The following is a 12,077-nucleotide window of genomic DNA, read 5'->3' as shown; positions in this document are numbered from 1 at the left end:
GTTGCCACCCTCTGTACTTCATACTTGTGTTCGGCTGCCGTCTCAGCAAGGTATCGCCTCTGTCTATGTCTTTGGGGTTATCATACACTGTAGTTATATGATAATCTGTTCTGGCCTTTTTTATAGGATGTAAGACCAATTTCTCTCCATGATACCTGCAAAAAAGAAAAGGAAAAAAACAACACAGCATCAGCATCACCTACCTCACATACCAAAGCTTATTAGCTGTTAAGCGGTGTCCACACTGGAAGCAAATTGAGTGACATCCTGCAATTTCAAGTGACTAAGGGCGGAATAACTGCTGGCGTTTGGGAAGTGGGTTGGATGTAAAATTAACTTCTTTTAACTTCCTCCATAGGATCGAAACAACTACCAATGAGAGTGAAGAATAGCAGTATTGATTGACACCTGAGCCTGGAATAAGCGACCTGCCGTCAGCTTGAGAGCAAAGTCGATCAAAATCTTCCGCTGATTGTGCTCATGCTCACCCAAAGCCTCTTTTACAGTTGGGATGTTGCCCCTCATTTTCAAGTGCTTCAGAAATTCCAATCTGGCTGTTTCCTAGGCCTTCACCTTCCCTCCAGCCGTGTTTCTCCATCACACGACGCCCAAAGCCCTAATCAGAGAAAAAATATATGTGCAGTTATCTGATGTGTAACAAGAGGAAAGATTAGATTAAGTTATATGTGATGGCAACCTCCTCACCTTAGTGAACCTCTCAAAGCGGCCAATAGACTGATTGTGCCCCGATCCATCTTCATGACCCTCCCTCAGCCTCTTTTCATACCGCATTGTGACGTAATCTCGAGCATCCATGTCACCTCCATCTGTAAAAGGACTTGGTTATAGGAAATCTGACTCTGCATTAATAGAACACAGTTTAGTTAATTAGGGTAAAAAATTTTTACCTTTATCATAGTAAACACTCATGTCAACATCCCAGTCATCGGCTGTTTCTTCATCAAAGTCTGAAAAACGAGAGAAACACACATGAATGTAATCACACAGTCGCTGTTGTTTTGTTAGCTATTTGTTCATGATGTAAATCTCTGGTTACATCACATCCCTCTATTGAATTGAGATCTGGTGACTGTGCCATTTGAGAACAGTGAACTCATTGTCATGTTCAAGAAACCAGTTTATGATGATCTCAGTGTTTTCACGTGGCTTGTTATCCTGTTGGAAATGGGTACACTGTTGTCATAAAGATGGATGTTCATGGCGAGTAGCAACACAAAAGTAGATTGTGACATTTAAATGATGGTCAGTTGGTACTAAGAACCCCAAAGTGTGCTAAGAAAATATTCCACACCCCAGCAGTTGACACAAGGCAGGATGAATCCATGCTTCCATGTTGGTTACTCCTAATTCTGATGTTCCAGTGTTTCCAACGTTCTTTTCCAGTCTTCTTTTGTCTGGAGTTGTTGAACTTTTGTGAACATCAGTTTCCAGTTCTTAGCAGACATCTGCTGCTGTAGCCCATGTGCTTCAAGGTTTAACATATTCAGATATGCTGTTCTGCCCCCCCTTTTTTTTAACGAGTGATTATTTGAGCTACTGTTGCTTTCACTCATAAAGAAGTCTGGCTGTTCTCCTCTGACACCAAACGAGGCATTTTCACCCACAATTTGCTGCTCACTTTATATTTGCTTGTTTTTGGACCGTTTTCTGTAAAACCCGACAGATGCTTGTGTGCGAAAAACGCCGGAAGATCAGCAGTTTCTGAAATACTCAGACCAAACTGTCTGACAGCAACAACTATGTTTCAAGTTATTTAAACCAGCTTTCTTCCCTATTCTGATGCTTGGTTTAAGCTTCAGCAGGTCGTCCTCACCACGTTCGCATGTCTAAACTCATTCAGTTGCTGGCATGTGATTGGCTGATCGAATTTTTGAATTAGCAAGCTACTGAAGAGGTGTATCTAACAAAGCGGCCAGTGTGAGTATATTTGCAATTATCTTTTAATGTATGTTATTGTAGAGCGGAATTTGTTTGTCAGCATCTCCACTGAATTGATTTCTTATACTAATTAACACATACAGACACTTTCAGTTTGCCTTTCCACACCTATTTACCTAAAGTTTGCTTAATAACCTGCACACCCCCATTGCTCGTTTATTAACACAGTATAGTATGCAAGCTTTTTTCTTCAAAGTGCATTAGTGTTTTTGGTGCCTACCTCCTTCTTCCTCTTGCCAGTACTGAGCATCAGTGTAGAACACCAGACCTGAGCCTCCTTTTTCCCACTTCAGCTCAATCTCTTCTTCAAACAGTCTCTCTTTGGTTCGCTCCTGGCTTGTTACATCGTCATGCAAAGCCTCGTGGCGTTCCCACTCCTCACAGCAGTCATCATCCTACAATCAATCACATGAAGAAATTAGCAAACTACAATAAAGGGATGATGATGGTTTTAGTTAGGCTGCACCTAATGGACAGCCGACACAAACTAAAACCAACACATTTATCCAACACATTTATTACACTCCTGCTGGTTGATAGGACTGAACTGAACCTACATCATCAGCATTCGACTGCGCATCCTCTTCCTCTGCGTCTTCCTTCTGTGCTTCATCAGCCTCAGTGGTTTCTGTGTTATCACCCAGCTGCCTCGATCCTAAGGATGAACCAGGCAAAGTACCTGGTCCTGATATTTCATGTCCAGCAGCTGTTAATACAGTCTCTTCTGTGGCTGGAAGTGTGCAAGTGTCATGGTACTGGAAGGGCACGTTCCCATAGCGACGGTTGGAACTGGTCTTGGGGAAAGTGAGCCCCAGTTTCCGAATGAGGCGTGGAGGCAGGCGACAGGCTTGGATGAGCTGGAGAAACACTTTTACGGATGTGCCCACATTCCCGTTCTGCATCAGAGCAGGTGGATTCAGTTCGGAGAGGCTTCTGAGGTCGGCCTCTGTGAATCGCTCTGTTAAGGAAACACGGTGCCGCTGCTCATACTTTGTTTTATAGGGGAAAGATCCGTCATCTGAAAGAAAGGAAAAAACAATAACACATGTACAAAGAGTGACAAAAACCACACGATGTGAAAGGTTCGTGCACCTCTTACTTCTAGGCTGGGTCATTGTAATTCCTTACTGTCAGGTTCTCCTAAAAACTTCCCATAAAGCCTTCAGTGAAAAACAAAACACAACAAAATGCCGCAACGAGAGTGCAGACAGGCACTAGAAAGAGAGATCATATTTTTCCCCATACTGGCTTCTCATCACTGGCTTCTTGTTAAAACCAGAACTGAATTTTAAATCCTTTTCCTCACATACAAAGCCTCCATCTTATCTTAAAGACCTTACAGTTTAATATCATCCCAGTAGCACTCTCAGCAGGCTTATGATTTATGGAGTTTCCAAAAGTTGAATGGGAGTCAGAGCCTTTAGCTGTCAGGTCCTCCCCAGTGGATCCAGCTCCCAGTTTGGATTCAGGAGACAGACACCTCTTCTACGTTGAAGGTTAGGATTTAAACGTTCCTTATTGATAAAGCTTATAGTTAACATCATAGTCATAATTTTTTTTGCTACAGGCTCAAGGTGCTGGGCTGAGGCTTCCCATGATGCACTGAGCATATAGTCTCCATTCCCATCTTTTCACCCCCCATATGTTTAATATGCCACTACCGCATGATCTTAACTTTTCTTTTAGTCCTGCTTGTTGTCTATATGCTCCAGCCTGAGCCTGGTTCAGCTGGAGGTCTCTTCCAAATAAAATCAAGTTCTTTCAGACACCAGTATAGGAGACCCGTGTGCCGTAACGCTATTGCCTAAGAGAGGCCTAAATTCAAATCTGCCCTACGGCCATTTACTGTGTGTCTTGCCCATGCTCTTTGTCCCAGCTTTCCTGTCTTCTCTCCAATAAATGCTGCCCACAGCGGATCTTTTGGGATCTCTCTCCAACACTGTGGGGTGACTGTAACTCGAGAGGTAGAGCAGGTCATCTACAAATCAGAAGCTTGGAGGTTTGATCCCTGGCATACAGACTGGAGAAGTGTTACAATATTGAGTTGTATTTTGAGCAGCTTCAGCAACTAACCAAGTTTCTCTCATCCATCAGAGTGTCAGTGTTAGACAGAAAGCAATTTAAAAAGTGCTTCTATGAATTGGTGAAGGAGACAAGCTGTAGGAAGCACAGCAAGTGTTCAGGTAGAAGAAAAGGGTTAAAGTATATAAGACCCAGCCAATTGTAATGTCTGTCTTCTTCTTTCAGCTGCTCTCCTTAGGGGGTCACCACAGCTCATCTCCCTCCATCTCAATCCTTTGCATCTTCTTCAAGGGATAGGAGATGGAGGCAGATGCTACCTTACAGTTAACAGCAAAATATACCTTCACCCATGTCAGCTTCACTGCCACAAGGACAGATCAGGAAATAACCCTGGACGTAATACGTTTTAATAATCCTCCACATCTTTTAAAATTCAGTTTTGCTTTGTTGATTTAAAAGCATTTCCCCAAATATAAGACAAATAAATAATTTCTTATTTTTATAATTCTGGCTGTGATTTTCTTCTAAGGCTCACAACAGAGGCACAGGAACTACAGCTTTTATCACTGGATGATAACTAATACTCCTCACCTTGACCTGTCAATGACTAATGTGTCATGTGCCACATTAATACGTCGCATATGACATAATTCACCTTTGTCATAGGAAACTTTGACTCTCTTGATAACACATCGTCTTGCCAGCCAGTTTCCCTTCGCGTCGATCCAGTGGTTCCCCGCATACATCCTCACGAACCTCTCAGCGTCCTTAGCGCGAACTGAGACGATGCAGCAGCACGACCTCACCGCCGGCTTTGACTCGGCTGGGATCTTTGTTAGCTCAGCGGACTCCGAAGATGAGGAACGGGGCTCCGAGTCATCTCCAGACACCGAGCTCTTAGGCGCCCCGGACTCCCTGAGAACCTCCGGCCTGTGTCGGTAGTGAAAACAATGAAAACCTCCGCTTTCTATGAACTGACTGAAATAATTCCTCAGGTCCGCTGAGCGAAACGCGACAGGAATGTTGGTTATTGCAAAATACACCGGAGGGTCAGCTTTAGCGTCCGCCATGATTGTTTATCTTCAGGAACGTTTGTAAATGACGTCATATCCGCTTCCGCAGACGTTACAGAAGTAAAGCTCATCGACTCATAAACGTTCATAACAATTATTAACCATGTCAAAAAAAAATCATTAAGTATTAAACTTAAACGCAAGAAGACATCTTGGCAAAACCTGCAGAAACTTTTTCAGGGAGTTATTTGAAAGAATTATCTGAAAATAATATTTCGACCTTTTTTCTAAAAGGTCGAAATATTTAATTCGATTTTAATCTCAAAGTGAGCACTAATATTTTTTCCTGCGCAATTTTTACGTGTTATGAGCAAAACATTTTAATTAATCAAATCTGATTAAATAAAAACAGTCCGGGAAATCCCTCCTTTTTATTCCCTTTTGCTGAATTCTCCATCATAATTAAATCTAGGATATCTGGAGAGCACATCTCTCGTCCTAACGTCTTTTCTGAAAGTACTTTTTCTCTTTCTACTATTGCTGTTTTTGGTTTTATGAGACTGCTGCATTATATTGTTTATGCATGTTTTACGGATGTAAATGTTTAATGTTGAGCTCATTTAAGCTTGCTTTTTTATAATGTGCGTACAGTTTAATATACATCAACACATCATAATATATATGAGTGTTGCGTTTATAGCGTCCCTGACCTGTCAAAGCCTGTCAAAGGCTGACTTTTAAGGTAGCTCTTAAAAGTCAGCCTTTTTTATGGACTCAGAAAACAGCCCTGTTTACCTTTGAACATAGCTTGTTACAACCAAGACCGTTTTTAACTCTTTATATATCAGAAGGAGAAGGCTCTCAACCCATAAAGGAACACGTCCTCATTCAGTTTAGCAGAAAATATCAAATTAAAAATCACAGAATCCAGAGATCCAGTTTTTCACTGTAATCTCAAAATTTAACAAGTGGCTGTCAGACAAATGCAGTGGAGTAAAGGAAGGAGTACAGAAACGGTTAGCTCAACATTGAATGTTAGTATTTAAACATTTATTTATTTAGTGTACAATGTAGATACAGTGGACATTCACATGTACCAGCTTGTGTGTGTGTCTGTCAGTCACAGTTTTCAGGACCCCAACACCTGACTACAGACAGACAGAAAAAAATAAAAAGTATTTTTCATAATCAGCTTGAATTCAAAGTCCAAAACAGGAACTAACAGCAATACAAATAAACCTTAAAGAAAGAAAAGCAGCAATATAATAATAAAACTAATGCAGTGACCCAAAATACAATCATCACAAAAATCCAGACCATATCCAAACAATCACCAGTCTTGATCCTTTTTATATTTTCACTGTGAAATCCCCCCTGACATCCACACAACCAGTAACCAGTGCTGCTCAAAATATATAATCAGATTGCTTAAAATCACATATTGGGTCTTAATGGTTGGATTTTTGGTGTTTAAAGTCTGTATATAAATGTGCTGTGTAATTTGTGGAAAACAAAGTGATGCAAGATTGGTCAGGAAAATCCAGAATCATAAACATCAAGTTAAAAAATTAGAGCCCAACCCATACTGATACTGACATTTGACATAAGGACAAAGCTCATTTGTCTTTATTGTTTTTTAAAAGTCTGACATTCCAAACTTGTTATATGATATTTTATATTAAGTTGTTTACCGTCCGCTCGATTCTACACAGGTCAGCTGGTTGCTGTGTTTGTGGCATCCCAAACAGGTAAGTTATGAACACAGAAGTTGCATTCAGATTCCTTCCAATGCTGCTAAAATTAACACTCTTTAGTTGATCGGTCTTTCTCCAATTTTTCCTTTAGTTTTAAAATGTTCTTTTATCTGCCATTATACATGCCAATACCGATAGCTCAGTAAATAGACCATTGGATTAATAGAACTGCTTAAGCACTGTCTTAATGTTTTCATACAGTATATATTATAAGAGGTCACATCAAAGTGGCATCGATGTGCTTTGATAGACAACAGGTTTAATCATGTCTCATTTGGTTGCACAGGTATATTTCTTTTCACACTGACTATAAGTTGCCAATTCCACCTCTTTAATAATGGTCACAGTAAAACCTTCTTCATTTCATTAGAAATACACCAAGAGTTGTTCAAAACTGTTTAAGTTAGCATGACTAGTAAAAGGATAAAAGAGAAAGAGGCAGCTGAGAAATATATCTAGTCAGAGTTCATTAACCCAAAGTTAACCCTTGCTTTGTCCTTCACCTCAGCTTTTATTGTTGTATTTTTATAGTAATGGGCAGTAAAACTAGACTCGGGTGTCTGGACTCTGACATTATGTCACACATCATATTACACACACACCGTGCATTAGTCATCACCCTCCTGATTAGTGGAAGTTCAAACAAATTCTTGAGAATGTGCATGTGTGAACGTGTGTGATGTAAAAATAAAATTAAAATTAAACAACAGTAATGTGGTTAACATGTGATTAGATCATAAAACAGCCACCTAACTCAAGAGATGAACCTGTGTTGTGTGTACACATAGCAGACAGCTAAGCAAAGAACCAATTTTAAGTGGCAAAGAAAACATGATTAGTTCCCACTTGTTTAGTCAAACTTGTGCAAAATGCCAAAGATAACACAATTTGAAATACATAAAATAGTATTTGCACACCAACAAGGTCATTCAAAACTTGGCGTATCTCAGCATGGTGTGCAGTGTGTCCTTAAAATTTCAGTGGTGTTGGGGATCTTTTCACAATTGGTGAAATTATGAACAGTCAGATTTTGAACGACCATTCAATAACACGTGAAAAGCATCTGATTGGCAGTAGCTTCATTTTTCAGCGTGACAATGATCCCAAACACACTGCCAGTGCAATAAAAGCTTTGGCACATACAGTGGCTTGCAAAAGTATTCGGCCCCCTTGAACTTTTCCACATTTTGTCACATCACAGCCACAAACATGAATCTATTTTATTGGAATTCCACGTGAAAGACCAACACAAAGTGGTGTACACGTGAGAAGTGGAACGGAAATCATACATGATTCCAAACATTTTTTACAAATAAATAACTGCAAAGTGGGGTGTGTGTAATTATTCAGCCCCCTGAGTCTTTGTAGAACCACCTTTTGCTGCAATTACAGCTGCCAGTCTTTTAGGGTCTGTCTCTACCAGCTTTGTATACAGACTGAAATCTTTGCCCATTCTTCTTTGCAAAACAGCTCCAGCTCAGTCAGATTAGATGGACAGCGTCTGTGAACAGCAGTTTTCAGATCTTGCCACAGAGTCTCGATTGGATTTAGATCTGGACTTTGACTGGGCCGTTCTAACACAGGGATATGTTTTGTTTTAAACCATCCCATTGTTGCCCTGGCTTTATGTTTAGGGTTGTTGTCCTGCTGGAAGGTGAACCTCCGCTCCAGTCTCAAGTCTTTTGCAGACTCAAAGAGGTTTTCTTCCAAGACTGCCCTGTATTTGGCTCCATCCATCTTCCCATCAACTCTGACCAGCTTCCCTGTCCCTGCTGAAGAGGAGCACCCACAGAGCATGATGCTGCCGCCACCATATCTGACAGTGGGGATGGTGTGTTCAGAGTGATGTGCAGTGTTAGTTTTCCACACATAGCGTTTTGCATTTTGGGCAAAAAGTTCCATTTTGGTCTCATCTGACCAGAGCACCTTCTTCCACATGTTTGCTGTGTCCCCCACATGGCTTGTGGCAAACTGCAAACGGGACTTCTTATGGTTTTCTGTTAACAATGGCTTTCTTCTTGCCACTCTTCCATACAGGCCAACTTTGTGCAGTGCACGACTAATAGTTGTCCTATGGACAGATTCCCCCACCTGAGCTGTAGATCTCTGCAGCTCGTCCAGAGTCACCGTGGGCCTCTTGGCTGCATTTCTGATCAGCGCTCTCCTTGTTCGGCCTGTGAGTTTAGGTGGACGTCCTTGTCGTGGTAGGTTTACAGTTGTGCCGTACTCCTTCCATTTCTGAATGATCGCTTGAACAGTGCTCTGTGGGATGTTCAAGGCTTGGGAAATTTTTTTGTAGCCTAAGCCTGCTTTAAGTTTCTCAATAACTTTATCCCTGACCTGTCTGGTGTGTTCTTTGGACTTGTTGTTGCTGCTGCCAATATTCTCTTAGACAACCTCTGAAGCCGTCACAGAGCAGCTGTATTTGTACTGACATTAGATTACACACAGGTGCACTCTATTTAGTCATTAGCACTCATCAGGCAATGTCTATGGGCAGCTGACTGCACTCAGACCAAAGGGGGCTGAATAATTACGCACACCCCACTTTGCAGTTATTTATTTGTAAAAAATGTTTGGGATCATGTATGATTTTCATTCCACTTCTCACGTGTGCACCACTTTGCGTTGGTCTTTCTTCATGCAACAAGAAGAAATGGGAGTGAGACAAAACATGTTTATTGAAAACAACGCTTAAACTGAAACAAGCTGTTTTACAGCTGATGAAAGTTTAGGACCACGTGCCTTTAAAAGGCCAAATCTGTGCAGAAATGTGGATTCATTGACATTTTCTGTCAGGTAGTCACACGGTCATAACGTTCTGACGGCAAAGGCAAAAAAACGTTCTCTTTTTGAACGTGGTCGGGTTGTTGAACTGCACAAGCGGGGTCTCTCGCAGTGCGCCATCGCTGCTGAGGTGGGATGCAATAAGACAGTCATTTCTTAAATGATCCTGAACGTTATGGACCAAAAACGTCAAGTGGAAGACCCAAAAAAATTTCACAAGCACTCAGCCAGAGGATCCAGTTGACTGTCCATCAAGACGCTGGATGATCCTCGACCCAAATTAAGGCCGTTACTGGTGCCAACTGCAGACCCATAAACATCAGATGGCATCTGAGACTGAAGGGCTTCAAAAACAAAAAACATCAAAAACATCTTTAAAAAATTTTATTTCACTGCAATTTAAAGTTCAGTGTGTATATGTGATGATGCATGCAACCACACAACTGAGATACTTAGGTAATATTCATTTGGTCTTTTGTCTTATGTTTATGTTATGCTCTAAAGCTTCTGTGATCATAAGTTAACTAATTTGATATTTTGAGTTTACCTGTAATGCATGACAGCACTAGCTATAGCCCAAATGGTGGCATAGACTTTGCTTTGCATTGTTTGTTATTTTATATAGGTATGTTATATTGATTATATTTCTGCTCTTTCTGAGTTACCTGACTTCCGCTACAGTCCTTCCTGGTTTGGCTGAAAGAGGAGGCTGAGGGTGGAGCTGGTTTAAATGCAGAAGCCAATAAAGTGGACTGGACCATCTATTGTGATCATGCAGGGGGAATGGGGTTCTTCTTGAATGATGGTTAGCTGTTATCTCTTTAGTTTTCACCTTTGGTGTATATAATGGTTTATTCATTTGCTATATAACTGGAGCTGTTTCTCATTTGGGCAGATCAGGTTGTTGAGGTATGTTTTTGTTAAGTGACTTTTGAGTAGCGTTAAGTTAAAGTCTTTTATGGGCCCACTTGGTTCTTAACCCCTCTTAGGCCCTTAAAAATGCATCCTTTTAAAAACTTTATTTTTGTTATTTTGAATTTTTGTAATCATCTTGTCCTTTTTGGGGGTATAATAAAACCCCTTTTTTTTTTTTTTTTTTTTAAGATTACATTTGTGCCTGTGTGTTCCTGGCTGCTTGATTCATGACAGTATATAAATGCAATTTCAATCTGAATTTTAATTGAGTGATTCTGGGGGTCTTTTTCGTCTCCTGAGTACGTGTTCCCATGAGGCCACCCTGTGTGAATCATCTTTGGGTTGATGACCTTATTAAAATGGAACCAGGCAAATGAACCTCTGTATTAGCAGTAGGTCAAGGCCAAAAGTCATGTTCAACACATGACGTCCATCATGCACCCACGTGGTAGCACGGAACGTTCAGTGGCCTGAAAAAACTGGAAGCAGTGGAAGTTCAGTCAGTCAGTGTTTTGGGAAAACTGTGAAGATGAGTCTGAGCGACTCATATTCCCACAAATCCAGTAATGCAATTACAGTAAAGTGTCCTAATAAATTCTTTTAAGGTGCATGAATATTGAAGATATTAGGAAAACAGTCTTCAGCTCCTGTCTATGACATCATCACCATCTTGCTTCCCTTTACTCCGAACACAGTGGTTGTTCTACTTATAGTATGAAGGACGTTTCGTTTTACTGTCCTGGCAGAGATAAACGTCTGTCCTCCGTGCCCGTCTGTGCCTGCTCCAAACCTCTATAAACACGGGCCTTATCAAAACCATTTACAACTGTCAGCATGCTTGATGAAGCCTGAGGGCTGCTGAGTGCATTATAGGTCACTTCCCTGAAGGGAGCGCGCTCTTGAAGATAACCCCGTGCATCTTATCGTGTTTTGAAGCTGTGGTCAGTTTCGATTAGGCTTCTGTGAGTACGGACATCGTGTCCCATATGATTGATATGATACTGTCCATCATAATGAGATCACTCTGGGAAAAAAACAGGGCTGTTAAACATTTTTCATGTATTCTTTCAAGGAATGAGTAAAGGCATTGATAACATAAAACAAATATTCGGTGACTGGCGCTGCCAGTTGTGTCTGGTGTGTAATCTCTTTATTGCGGTCATTCACTTTATGGACTGACCTTGACACAGGTACCCTGCAGTTCAGATCCTCCTCTTAAACTTCCAGTTTCAAGCTTCTGGGTTTGTCAGGCTTTTTGGCAAATGTGTCACTAAATAACAATAAATAACGAGGATGGTACATCATATATGGTGGCACCCGGGATCACTGACTATCATAAATGTTTTACTGTCTATAGTTCATGGCACTGGATGTTCAAACCAGAGGTCTTCCACATTGGGTTGTTTGTTTATTTCTTACGATAATAAAATCATTTTCTTATCGGCCCCAAAGCTCGGTGCCAGGTACGGGGTAGATAACAAAATAGGATAAATGCATTTAAATGACAAGTGGAAAAGTGTACAACATGTTACGGACACCATGAACTCCACGTACAGGAGTTTGTTGTGCTCATATCAAGTTTCAGAAACTTGAAAAGAAAATTCATAAAAGTTAGTTTGATATATGA

The 12,077-nt window shown here is 40.9% G+C and overlaps 1 protein-coding gene across 1 annotated transcript in view; it reads right to left on the bottom strand.

Annotated features, from left to right (window-relative positions):
• gpatch3 (G patch domain containing 3) overlaps window positions 1-5,095 on the bottom strand; it is a 5,473-nt gene extending 378 nt beyond the window's left edge. Inside the window, exons 1-7 of the mRNA XM_005744514.1 lie at window positions 4,637-5,095; window positions 2,517-2,977; window positions 2,180-2,354; window positions 909-968; window positions 706-827; window positions 489-616; window positions 6-155 (exon numbers count right to left, since the gene is read on the bottom strand). Of these exons, the coding sequence (XP_005744571.1) occupies window positions 6-155; window positions 489-616; window positions 706-827; window positions 909-968; window positions 2,180-2,354; window positions 2,517-2,977; window positions 4,637-5,051 (1,511 nt within the window). The 5' untranslated portion in view covers window positions 5,052-5,095. The remainder of the gene's footprint in view (window positions 1-5; window positions 156-488; window positions 617-705; window positions 828-908; window positions 969-2,179; window positions 2,355-2,516; window positions 2,978-4,636) is intronic.
• Window positions 5,096-12,077: the final 6,982 nt, after the last annotated feature.

Source organism: Pundamilia nyererei, unplaced genomic scaffold (genome assembly GCF_000239375.1).
Source record: "Pundamilia nyererei isolate P.nyererei 1_Seehausen unplaced genomic scaffold, PunNye1.0 scaffold00144, whole genome shotgun sequence".
NCBI classification, from domain to species: Eukaryota; Metazoa; Chordata; class Actinopteri; order Cichliformes; family Cichlidae; genus Pundamilia; species Pundamilia nyererei.
This window is presented reverse-complemented; position numbering and strand designations above follow the sequence as displayed.